This window comes from Apaloderma vittatum, unplaced genomic scaffold (genome assembly GCF_000703405.1).
Source record: "Apaloderma vittatum isolate BGI_N311 unplaced genomic scaffold, ASM70340v1 scaffold4515, whole genome shotgun sequence".
NCBI classification, from domain to species: Eukaryota; Metazoa; Chordata; class Aves; order Trogoniformes; family Trogonidae; genus Apaloderma; species Apaloderma vittatum.
In genome coordinates, this window is record NW_009716350.1 from 39555 (window position 1) to 50600 (window position 11046).

General features: G+C 36.0%; 1 protein-coding gene across 1 annotated transcript in view; it reads left to right on the plus strand.

Moving 5' to 3' along the window:
* Positions 1–3387, plus strand: part of LOC104273981 (biotin--protein ligase-like) — a 39814-nt gene extending 36427 nt beyond the window's left edge. The window contains exon 5 of the mRNA XM_009869486.1: positions 3112–3387. Within this exon, the coding sequence (XP_009867788.1) occupies positions 3112–3387 (276 nt within the window). The remainder of the gene's footprint in view (positions 1–3111) is intronic.
* Positions 3388–11046: the final 7659 nt, after the last annotated feature.

Sequence of the window (11046 nt, forward strand, 5' to 3'; positions counted from 1 at the left end):
TTATTATATTTACAAGCTATGTTACTGATAATATGCGTAATACAGATTTTAGTATGATTACATGTGTAAGTAGCTACAGATACTGATGTTGGAGCCTGAATATGTAGCAGCTGCAGCTTTTTTGATACTCACTTACAGCTTGTACCTGCATGGTTTAGGATTTTGATAGTGGTCAGGGTAAGCACTGGCTGGGAGTTGGGGTATTCCCAGGTGGGTGCCTTGCTTAGCGCGCCCGGTCTGGTCCCAGCAGTGGAGAGGGGCCAGCCAGTTCCTGGCCCCCCCCTTTGCACTGGAACGGCCACCAGAGGTCGCTGCAGAGCGGCGGACTCGCCTCGGGATTGGTTTTGAACTCAAAGCTCAATCTTGAATTTAGCAACAAACCACACAGTTCAGGTTCTGGTGTGATTATATTCCTTTCAAATGGAGTTGAAGCAGAGGTTAAGCTTGACTTCTTTACAAAAACCTACTTCTCTTAGTGCCAGTGTAATTTGTGGGGACCAAAATGCGGTGGTTCAGCATCCATGTTTCTGTAACTTTGTGTGAAGGAGGTTCTTAACAGCGAAAATTAATCTTTCTAGCGTATGCCTGGACAGCACTTGAAACTTTGCTTTGTCAAAAATGTAGTAACATATTCTTAAGAAATTTTTAAATATCAAATGCTGTTCTTGATTATGTATTGCTCATGTTTATATTTTCGATCAGCTCGATATACGTGTAGTGTACATTATGGCAAAAATTGGCTTCATAATTATACATATGTAACAATTCTTAAATGTTTCAGTATGCATTGGAAAAAAGAAAATTGAATCAAGAAGTAAACGTAAAAACTATGAGGAAAAAAAATTCCTAAAAGAAAATACTCAAGGGGAAGAATGGTAGGAATTGTGTGGCATATTTGTAATAACGCAACATCACACATAAATATATGCCATTTCAGTCTTTTCAGAAAGCATGCTGTGGCAAAAGTGCACCAGACTTTTTGACACATAGTATCAAGCATTTTCATTGTTTATTTAGCATGTAATACTTCTTTAAGCACTTATTTTTTTAACATGTCTGTTTCTGTAAGTCTGTAAAACCCATCCTTATGTGAGCTGAAATTTATGTTTTTCTGTCTAGGACTTGCACGCTCAACTAGGCTAAGTGAATTTCTGTGTTTGGAAAGCAATAGAATAATGCACTTTCTCATTAAACATATTTTTCCCGTGTACTTCCTGACAAGTATGAAACCTGTAATTTTTCTTAATATCAGTTACAGCTAATAAGTTACTCTGTGTGTGTGTGTGTGTGTAAAACAAGTAGGATACTGTGTAAAGAATTTAGCAGCAGTCTGTCAAAGCTATGATATTACACTAAGTGAAGATGCACGTGCTTCGTGTGGATCAAGTCAAAGAAATGCACATAAAACCTTTAATGCCACGTCATCATGTATGGTGCATATGCCAAAAAAAGAAAGTAAGAAAATATTTATGGCATATTTTATCCAAGAACTTAGATGGAATGAGTTCAGATGTATCTTTAGAAAACCAAGAAATGAGAAGTAATTTCTCTGTAACTAAAATTTAGCTACTGAATCGCTCTTAGATCATTCTTGGCTCTAGAAGTTAGTGCCCAATTGCACTTGGAAAGAGACTCGTCCTTTCTTCGTGTTACGCTCTGCTAGCCGCACTACAGGGCGTAATAGAGTAAGCGTGCTGAAGTTCCGCCTACAAAGAACGTCATGCAAGAAGCAGTATCTGCGTGAAACTTGAGAATGTGTTATTTCTGAGGATGGAAAATCTATAGCAAGGTGTTAGGAACAGGACTACAACCACTTTTCTCATTTCTTTTTAAGATATAACAATGGGATTTAGAAAATTGGAGTGGTTCCTTGGATCGATAACTATTTATAGGAAGTTTACTCTTAATTGTGGTTTGTGGATTGGAGCAGAAACATCTCATTCAAGGGCAGGAGAGCTTAGTCTTGCCTTCAGCACTGAAAACACTCGTTTTCTGGTTCCCAAATATAGCAGTAATGGGACGAAGGTGCGTTTATTTGATCAGAAGTTTTTTATTTATAAGTCAAATGTCTGCCTTTTAAAAATTTGAGTGCAAGAATCACTAGTACATTGTTTTCAATTTTTGTAGTTTCATATATTGTATATCATATAAAAGACTACTGACTCTAGGAGACCTCTTCAAAATTTAAGCTGCACACTTAGAATCAGTGTTTGTGGGCTGTTAACTTCTGATTTCTAAAGACATGGCAAACGTTTCATGCCAAATTTCTCAAAATAGAATTAAATCTCTCCAGAAAGAGTTCTATGAATGTCTAACGCTTGTTTCATGGTTTCACCAGACAGATAGTAATCTCAGTGATTAATCTCTTCATTACATGTTCAAAAAAATGTATTTTTAAGTTTCTAAAATAAGGGAAAGAAAAATCAAAGTTTTGGTGTGTAGATACATAAAATATGTATGCATATGTATAATTTAATATCATTCACACTGAAATGTGTGCTAGGTGTGGCATGGACTGGAACAGGACAACAGAGTATACATACAACTGCATTTCATACACAGTAGAGTTTTCTAATTTTATGAGTTACATGCTTCTTTTATAGTTAGCTAATTACAGCCAGTTTGGTCTGTATTTAAGGTGATCGTAGTGAAACTTCCATTAGCTGAAGGTATGAGCCCTTTTAGCAGGTATTCTGCTGAGAAATCAATGAATGTTTTTCTTAACTGCTGCTTTATCCTTCAGACTGAGTCTTACAGATGGACCAAAGGGCTTTCAGGAAAGAAATTTAGCTTGGTGATCACAGACAGATGTGTGCACTCGGTGCTTCATTATCTAGGAGAACCACTACAAACCCTGCTATGGGGAAAGATTAAGCCTAATTAATTTGCAAAATAGCATGGTCTCAAAGTCTAGGAAGACAGCACCAAGTAGTCAGGCCAGGCTAGACTAGAACAAGCAGCAGAAATTGATCTTTCAAGAGGAAATTGAGTTAATTTTCCTGGTCTGAAGTAGAAGATGATTGCTTCAATAAAAATGTTCTTGAAGGAATGTTTGTCTTCACATGTGGTAGTCTGTATTTTTATGCCTTATTTTATTTTCCTTGGCTGTAGGAAATCCATCTTGCTTTTCTGAAATGGCTCGAGGGAAATGTAGATGCTGAAGGATTAAGAGCATCCAGCAAAGTGTCTCTTAAGTTTGTTTCATCCCATGAATCAAAAATGGAGATAACTCCATCTCTCATGCCAGTCATCACTGAGATAGGAAGCTTCTCATCAGAACATTTCAGCCTGAAGACATATCAACACAATCTTCAAACAAAGAAGCTTGGAAAGATTGTTCTTTTTGCTGAAGTTACCACAACAACAATGAATCTTCTAGATGGGTAAGATACAGATCTAGACCATAATGAATAAGCTTTCTGATCTGGAGTTCACAATTATAGTAACACGCAGTGTTCAGAAAGAAACCTTTTTCTCTTTGGTTCATTTGGTGCCCACAAGCTAACTAAAGTAAAAAACTAAGTTGATTAACTTCTTGATAGGACATAAAATAGAGACCTTTGTTTTCACAGAATATTTTCTGATAATGTATAAAATACTAAGCCATAAAGGGTGGGAAAAATCTGAGTGTGACAACTTTTTGCTTGGCAGTGACATTTTATCATTATTCCTCTTTCAAAGCTTCAATATCACCATAGGAAAGTTTAAGATACTTTATATGCATATTTAAGAGATTATATGCATTTTATGGTACAAGCTATTTTTAAGCTGACAACAGTAATGCAAGTAGATTGTGGCCTTAATTTTAACATTACTGTTTTCTCTCATTCCTTTTACTGAATATTTCACTAATATGCTCTTTAGTGTTTTGTTTGTGCTTCAAAAAACGTTGGTTAGGGTTATGCTAGACATTCTTTCATCATCACGTGGATGACCCTTGTGAACGAGCTGTGGGATAACTTGGAGAAGGTAGTTCGTTAGAGTTTTGAATGGGATTAAGCAGTATGAAAATCACAGTTCCTAAATCGTAGATTGGAGTCTTGTACAAAGACTATACTGTTATGTTCCATGAAGTATTCAGGTGGAAAAAAACTGTTTGAGAAGTTCTTGCTCTTCAGGACAGATTTTTCTATGTATGTGTATACCTGTAGCTATAACTTTTCTTGGCAGCTACTTTTAAGGAGCAGCATTAATTTAGCTGCAGAAATTGCAGATGAGTTTTGCTGTTGGAAATAACCTCAGGAATGTCGTTTTGGATTTTTTTTTAATCAGTGTGATCAGTTAAATCATGTTGAATGTTATCGGAACTGATTAGTTAACCAGCAATAATAGCTTTAGTTCTCAGCTAAAGAGCCTGAATTGTGAGACCAGTATAAGTTACAGAATATGCCTTCTTGCAAGTAATAAAGGTGATTTGTTTTAGAATAGATGCATGCAAAATCTGTAAATGAGGATGCATTAGAACAGTATTAAAGTAAATCAGTTTGTAGTCTTACAGTTAACACTGTGATAGACTTTACAAATGATAATTTTTACTAAAGTGTTGCAATTTAGAGACAGTTTGAATCAAATAGATTTTTTTTTTTAATTCCAAACTGTTCTTGGTGTGTGCATATTATGTGCGCACACATTTAAAAATAAAAAATTGCTACATAATTTTGCCACTGCCTGTCCCCCAGATATGCGCCCTTGTCCTGCAGCTGATTTTGCAATAGGCGTAGGCAGACATGCGTGGACAGAGGCCACAAAGAAGAGTTATTTTATAGAAGCATTTGTAACATTTACTCCTTAATTTTTAGTATTCACAGTGTGTTCAGCCCACTGGATTGAAAGCAAAAGTACTGTGAAGAAACCAACAAAGTGATAATTTAATATGTCAAGACCTTTCTTCTGTGACGGTTGTTTTTGGTGGTGGTTCTCAGTAACATCATTCACACATCTCAGTAAGATAAAGTATGTAATTCAGAGTTTTCTGAATTTATTTAGATACCACAAGTTAAGTAGTATCATATCTGGACACTTTATATATGATTATAATAACAAGAAAGGCAAGGGAGGTAGGAGAAATAGTCTTGGTTTTTCAATGACTGTTGCAACATTTACTCTCTTGTCTTTAAAGTGCAGTATCAGCAGAGTGGTCAGCACTCAGGTTGCTTTTTTACATTAAGTAGTCCAAATGTAATAAAGTGTTTACAGATGTAGGTCTTCAAGATTCTCCCCATCATGAGGCAGCTCAAGTATTAGGTTTTCAGGTGAGATGTAAAGTAGGAGTCCTGGCTCTAAGCATCTTATACTGGAAGATGATCATAGTCAGATTATAGTTTGAACAATTAGATTTATCTTATAGAAGGGCCTTTGTTTTAATAACTTAAAATTTTTGGTTTAAGTATTATGGTTGATGTTATTGTAAATACCTTGTCGTCATGGGTAATAGAGTAATGTAGTCCATGTGATTTGCAGTTCAGCAAAGTACCTTGAGACTGCACAGGTGATAACATTTCATAAATCACTAGAAATTGACACAGATACGTGTTAGGTAACTTTTGGTGAAGAAAGAAGTTGTCAGGTTTTTACGATACTTCTAAATGGACCAGTGTGAATTTGTTTAGGATATGTGTATGACACATTTTTCTAATTGCTGATTCTGAATAAAAGGAAAACATATCTCAGGAAAAAATATTTTCTTTGCTTGAACAACAGATACCTGTTTATCATTCATGATTCTCAGAAAAAAATTGCAATACCATGTTTCTGTAATCATGTATTGTAATAAGCAAGCACTTGTTACTTGACAGGCTCCTTTAGGATCTCTAAAATTTTACCAAGTTTGTGGTGGTTGAAGATATGATACAGACACCTCAAGAGCTTATTCGGTGTGATTAGTGGTAAATTTAGTTAGTAAATTATAAATATATTTAGCATTTAACTTTCCTGACTTCAGATTTTCTTATACCTTTCCCACCAACTGAATGTCTAACTTTCGTTTCTCTTCCTTTCTACTTCCCCAAACGTTTCTACCCCCCAAAATTGAAGATGTGGAAAGAGAAAGTGGGCTGGAACTAATTTAATGGCTGAGCAACCTCACAGTAGAGAAACAGCCGGAGCCTAATAGGGGTCTTTGTCTGCATTTCCACCCTGGCTGGTAACGTGCCAGTCAAAAGTCAAGCAATAGAAACAGGTGGAAACCATTAGACCTGTCATAAAGTTTGAAAAATTGATTCTGGAGGCTAAGTGAATAGATTGAACTTGACAGTGTTGTCCTAAAGATTCTAAGGGAAAATTTTGTAGTTTAATTCGGGATCCCTTGATTGTTCATTAGCTCTCCAGATGGCAGGTCTTGGTGGTTTGCGGATTAATGTACACACTGTATTATCAGTGGTGTACTTTTATGTGTCCTAAGGTAAGAAATGAAGTGGAATATTTACCTGTAGATATCGAAAACTAAATGGCCTTAGTCTAATGGTCAAATAAAGATTTGCTTAAATGTCATACAGTTTTAAATGATGGATATTGCTTTTACAATTTCACATTAAAAGCTTAATTTGAATCATTTGAGATTATTTTTTAAAGCATTTTCATTTTAGTTTTTAAGCCAAAATTTAAAATTCTTACCAAAGATTAGAAGCCCCTTTGTTTTTTCTCTAGAATGAAATTCTTTCTGTAAGTTTCATTTCAGAAACTTTGTCTTCAAAGATATTTGTCCTAACGCCACCTGAACAGGTTAACCTTGCCAGAAGCAATTCCATTTTTCTGTTTCTTCTCCTCAGAGCATGCCTGGGATTGCATGATTTAAGAAGAAACCATCATTTCTGAGGATGCATCTGGTATAGTGATACAAGTGTTACAGTGTAGAGACATACTTATTAGACTCACAAGACTTGAGATTGATAAAAAAAATAGTTCTAGCACACTCTAATTAACTGGAATTGTTTTGCAAGCATTTTGTTAAAAATCAATTAATTAGACATACATTTCAGTTTTACTCTTTGCCAACACCTTGTATCCTGTTTTAATGTTTTAGTTGGCAGAAGATTTGTTTATCCATGATTAAGCCAGCATGTGATGTATTCGATATGAAATGCCATTGTCAATCCCTTTTCCCCAATATGTCAGAAGCACAAAGTGTGGTTGTTAGGAAGAGTCTGAGACAAAAATGGTGATTTTTAGTGGAAATATGGGATGAAACTTCTTTCATAATTGCTGAATATGACATTTAAATAAAATGTCAGCTTAGAATAACAATTTCCAAACAGTTAAAATCTTTGAAAAAGAAAATCCTTTCTTTCGTTTGAGCCCTTAGAGTCCTGTAGGTGAATTCTTAAAAAATGTATGACAGATCTAATTTTGCAAAATGAGCATTAGGACTCATTTTATTTAAAACTCTCATCTAGTTCTATTCATATATGCATGCTGCTAATGCAGATATGAGTTATTGACTAGTAAGAGTAGCATATGGTCCCTTCCAACCCCTAACATTGTATGATTCTATGATTCTATAGTTGAAGATGATTGGAATGGCACAAGCAAATAAGTTGAGATTAACAAACTGTACTTTGTACTTAGTGAATTTTTTATTCAAATCCTTGTGATGTTTTACTCTATATAAACACAGTGGCCTTGCGTTTAGCTATTCCGTGCACCTCTGTGATCTCTCTTATTCTCTATTTAAACTAGATCCTTTTTTAAAAAGAAAACAAAACCAGATAAAATGTGGGAAGTAGATCGAAATGTCATTTGAAGAGAGAAATTCAACGTTACTGTAGTCTTTGCAAAATAAGCCGTACAGTCACAGTGCTTGTTTTCATTCCATCTTCTGATGGACCTCTTTAAAGCCTTCCCTCTCAGATGCTTGTCTCAGAATTTCACTAGGTCACTAACTACAAGTCTGAATTCTTCCAACTGTTGGCTCAACTTGATCGTTTTCTTAAAAGCTATGAAAATGGTTTACTGCTTTTAATATTATTTTAACTAGCCATGTCTCATAGTCCAGGCTCAGGTGGGTGGAGAAAGCCGTTTTGCTCTAACGGTCAAAACCCGTTGGAAGTTGTGTCACTGACCTCGTGGTTTCGTCTCTGGAAGATGTATGGGTTGTTGGAGTACAAAGTCTAGAAGGAGTAATCTTTGTCTTTTAGCGTAGTGAGACTCTCCTGGTACATTAGCAGTCTGCTATAAATAGATGTTTCATCACCAACATTAACAGTTTGTAAAAATGAACTCCCTACCCTTTTTTGCGTTAAGAATGCATGTTGGAGAGGGGAAAGATACCATGGTGGACAGGAAGGATGCCTTTCTTTGAAGGAATAGGCATACTTGCTGGATGTTTAAAATATTCATGCTAATAAATGGGTCAGTTGCATTTAAAAGGTGTATGCATTTTATACATAACTTTATCTACAGGTACGTAACCAAAAATATTTTATCAGTTTGCATAATGAGTACTTATTTTCGCAGACATCTCTCACAATAGTTCATATTACTTTAAAAGCTTAGATCCTTTGGTTTTGATTCTCTGTTAGACCGTAGTGTGGCCTAAGAATGCTTTATTTGATGAAAATCTAGCCTGAAAACTTGAGTTAGGTACTAGTGGTGATAAACCTATTCTTTAAGGCCTTTTCTGCTTTTAACCTACAACCCTCTTATTTAGCTTAGTCTTGATACAGTACCATCTTCCTTCGTTCTTTACATTATTTAGGTTACAAACTTTTACACTTCTGGATTTTTTATTTATAGGATTGGAGGACTTTTTATTCTCAAAAGAGGAAAGTTAATGAATTGGAATAGCTGCTTCTGTGCTTGTTTTCCTCAAGGATTTTTTTTTTATTTATTATTTTGTGCCTTCCTTTGGTGCTAAAGGCTAGCTCAAATAACAGAATATGTTTGTTTCCCTTAAGTCAAATCAAATTAATTTCAACAGTAATTTTAGCTAATTTAGTTTTAAATGTATAATATTTCATGTTTTTTTCTTCCATTCACGTGTTTTGCATCATCCAATATTAGAGAAAGCTATCCTTCAGCCTGATAACAAAAGATCATACAGGAATTTTTGTGATACAGCCAAGAGCCTGTTCCCTTCCTCGCCTGTAGAAGGGGAGGAATTCGGAAGTTTTTGGCACTGGTTTGGTTCTGTGCCATTCCCAGACTCGTCTCTGCAAAGCCATTTTTCATTACATGCTTGCTGAAAGATTTCTGTATTAGGATTTGTGATCTCCTTTGCGTCAATTTTCCGTGCCTTTCTTTCCACCTGTTGTGAGCAGTTCTTGAGGGCACTAAACAATTAGGTCCCTATTTTCCTGTCATGCACCTTGTGTGTCTGATTTTTCATGGAATTGAAGGCAAAATATGTTCCTCTTTATTTTTTTTTGTTATGTAAAATTAGTAGATTTTCTTCCTGTTAATGAAGCGGGCCCCCCGCTTGCACGGTTTCTGTCAGTGCAGGGGGAGGTTTGGCCTTCCCAAAGGGGATTGAGTCATAAAAAAAAGATACCCGTTTTGCAGAGCAATTAACCCCCGTTGAACTCATATAGTGTATTGTATTACTCTGCTGCTGGAAGTTCCTGAACAATTGTCGTATGAATACACATGTAGCCTTGGAGCACTCATCATTCGTTAAATATGAGAGGAAACCCTGTAAGACTGCGCAGTTAAAATGAGAGCTCAAGAAGAGAAATGGAAAGGTTTCAATAACATTTTGCTGTTTTGTTTTACGTGGTGCCGTTTTCATGCACACATTTTAAAACAGACTTTTCATATTAAGATGAAAAATTTGAACGCTGAAGTTACAAATCATCACATTTTCTTGAAAAGGATTAACTTGGAAAATTATATAATATATGTAATAGAATACAGTATGTCATATGTAATATGTTGATTTATGTATTTGTAATATTAATTACAACATATTACATGTATATTATTGCTACTTGTTTGCTTACTCTGTGGCTGTCAATTCTGCCTTTGAATTTTAACTTTTATTTACTAAAATGAAATGTTGCTTAAGGTTAAACTACCCAGAAGCACTTACAAATTAATGTTTACACTTCATTAAGGAGGAGTTTTTCATGTTTTTTTCATAGTTTTGTAGCATATTGTTAAGTATAATAGTGTCAGTTCTTTAGTGTCAGTGTCAACATGTAGTAGGTAGCCCTGTCCTTGTGGTCATCAAACAGCTTTCTGTGCACTGGGAAACGTGCCGCCTTGTTGCCGCCAGTTTGAGCTCAGCTCAGAGCGTAGCTTCTAATGAAGACACATGCTTATAGCACTAAGTTAACAAACGCAAAGACGGGCGTAAGTCAGTGACCCTTTGACCTAAAAAAGGGATGGTGAGGTATAGCACAAGTAGGTATGTTGATAATGTGCTCAGATGAAGCAACCTCCCCGCCTCCCTAATTAACCTCTTGGAGTAGCTCAGGGCTTGGACAAGTCATGGATCTGCATTTCTTCCCCGTGCCTTTCTATTATAGTTGTTATAATAATCAGACTAGAATATATTGAAGATGTTGCATTCAGGTGAAAGAGAATAGCAGTTAGAGTGACTTGATGTGATGGATTGCCAGCATTATGTGGCTGAGGAAGCCCCAGTTTGGTAACAAGTAAGAATCCACTTGGCTGAGCGCGTGTTTCCTATGCTTGACCTGTGAAGGACATGTGCTGGAGATATACACATGCAAGTTCCAAACATGCTCCTTATTTTATCAGACGATTTGAACTCTGGAGAAGTGGAGCCCAGCATGTGTTGCTTTGGCAACTCCTTTGGCCATTACACTTGCTTTAAGTGACGCATGAGGCCTCGGCATTACGACTACAGAGTAATGGTTGTCTGATTATTTTAGGAAGCGAAGAGGGAGAATCACTGCTGTCAGCCGTAGAGACAAACATGCTGTGTGCTAGGTTTTGACTTTTAACTACTTTTATTTGAAACTACGGTAAAGATCTGAACACTGAACTACAACTACGTGCAGTCACGCAAAGTCTGAATTAATCTCTGAAGATGCTAGTTTCTCATGTTGACTACACAGAAGAGCTTTATCACATTTCTTAGAAAATCAA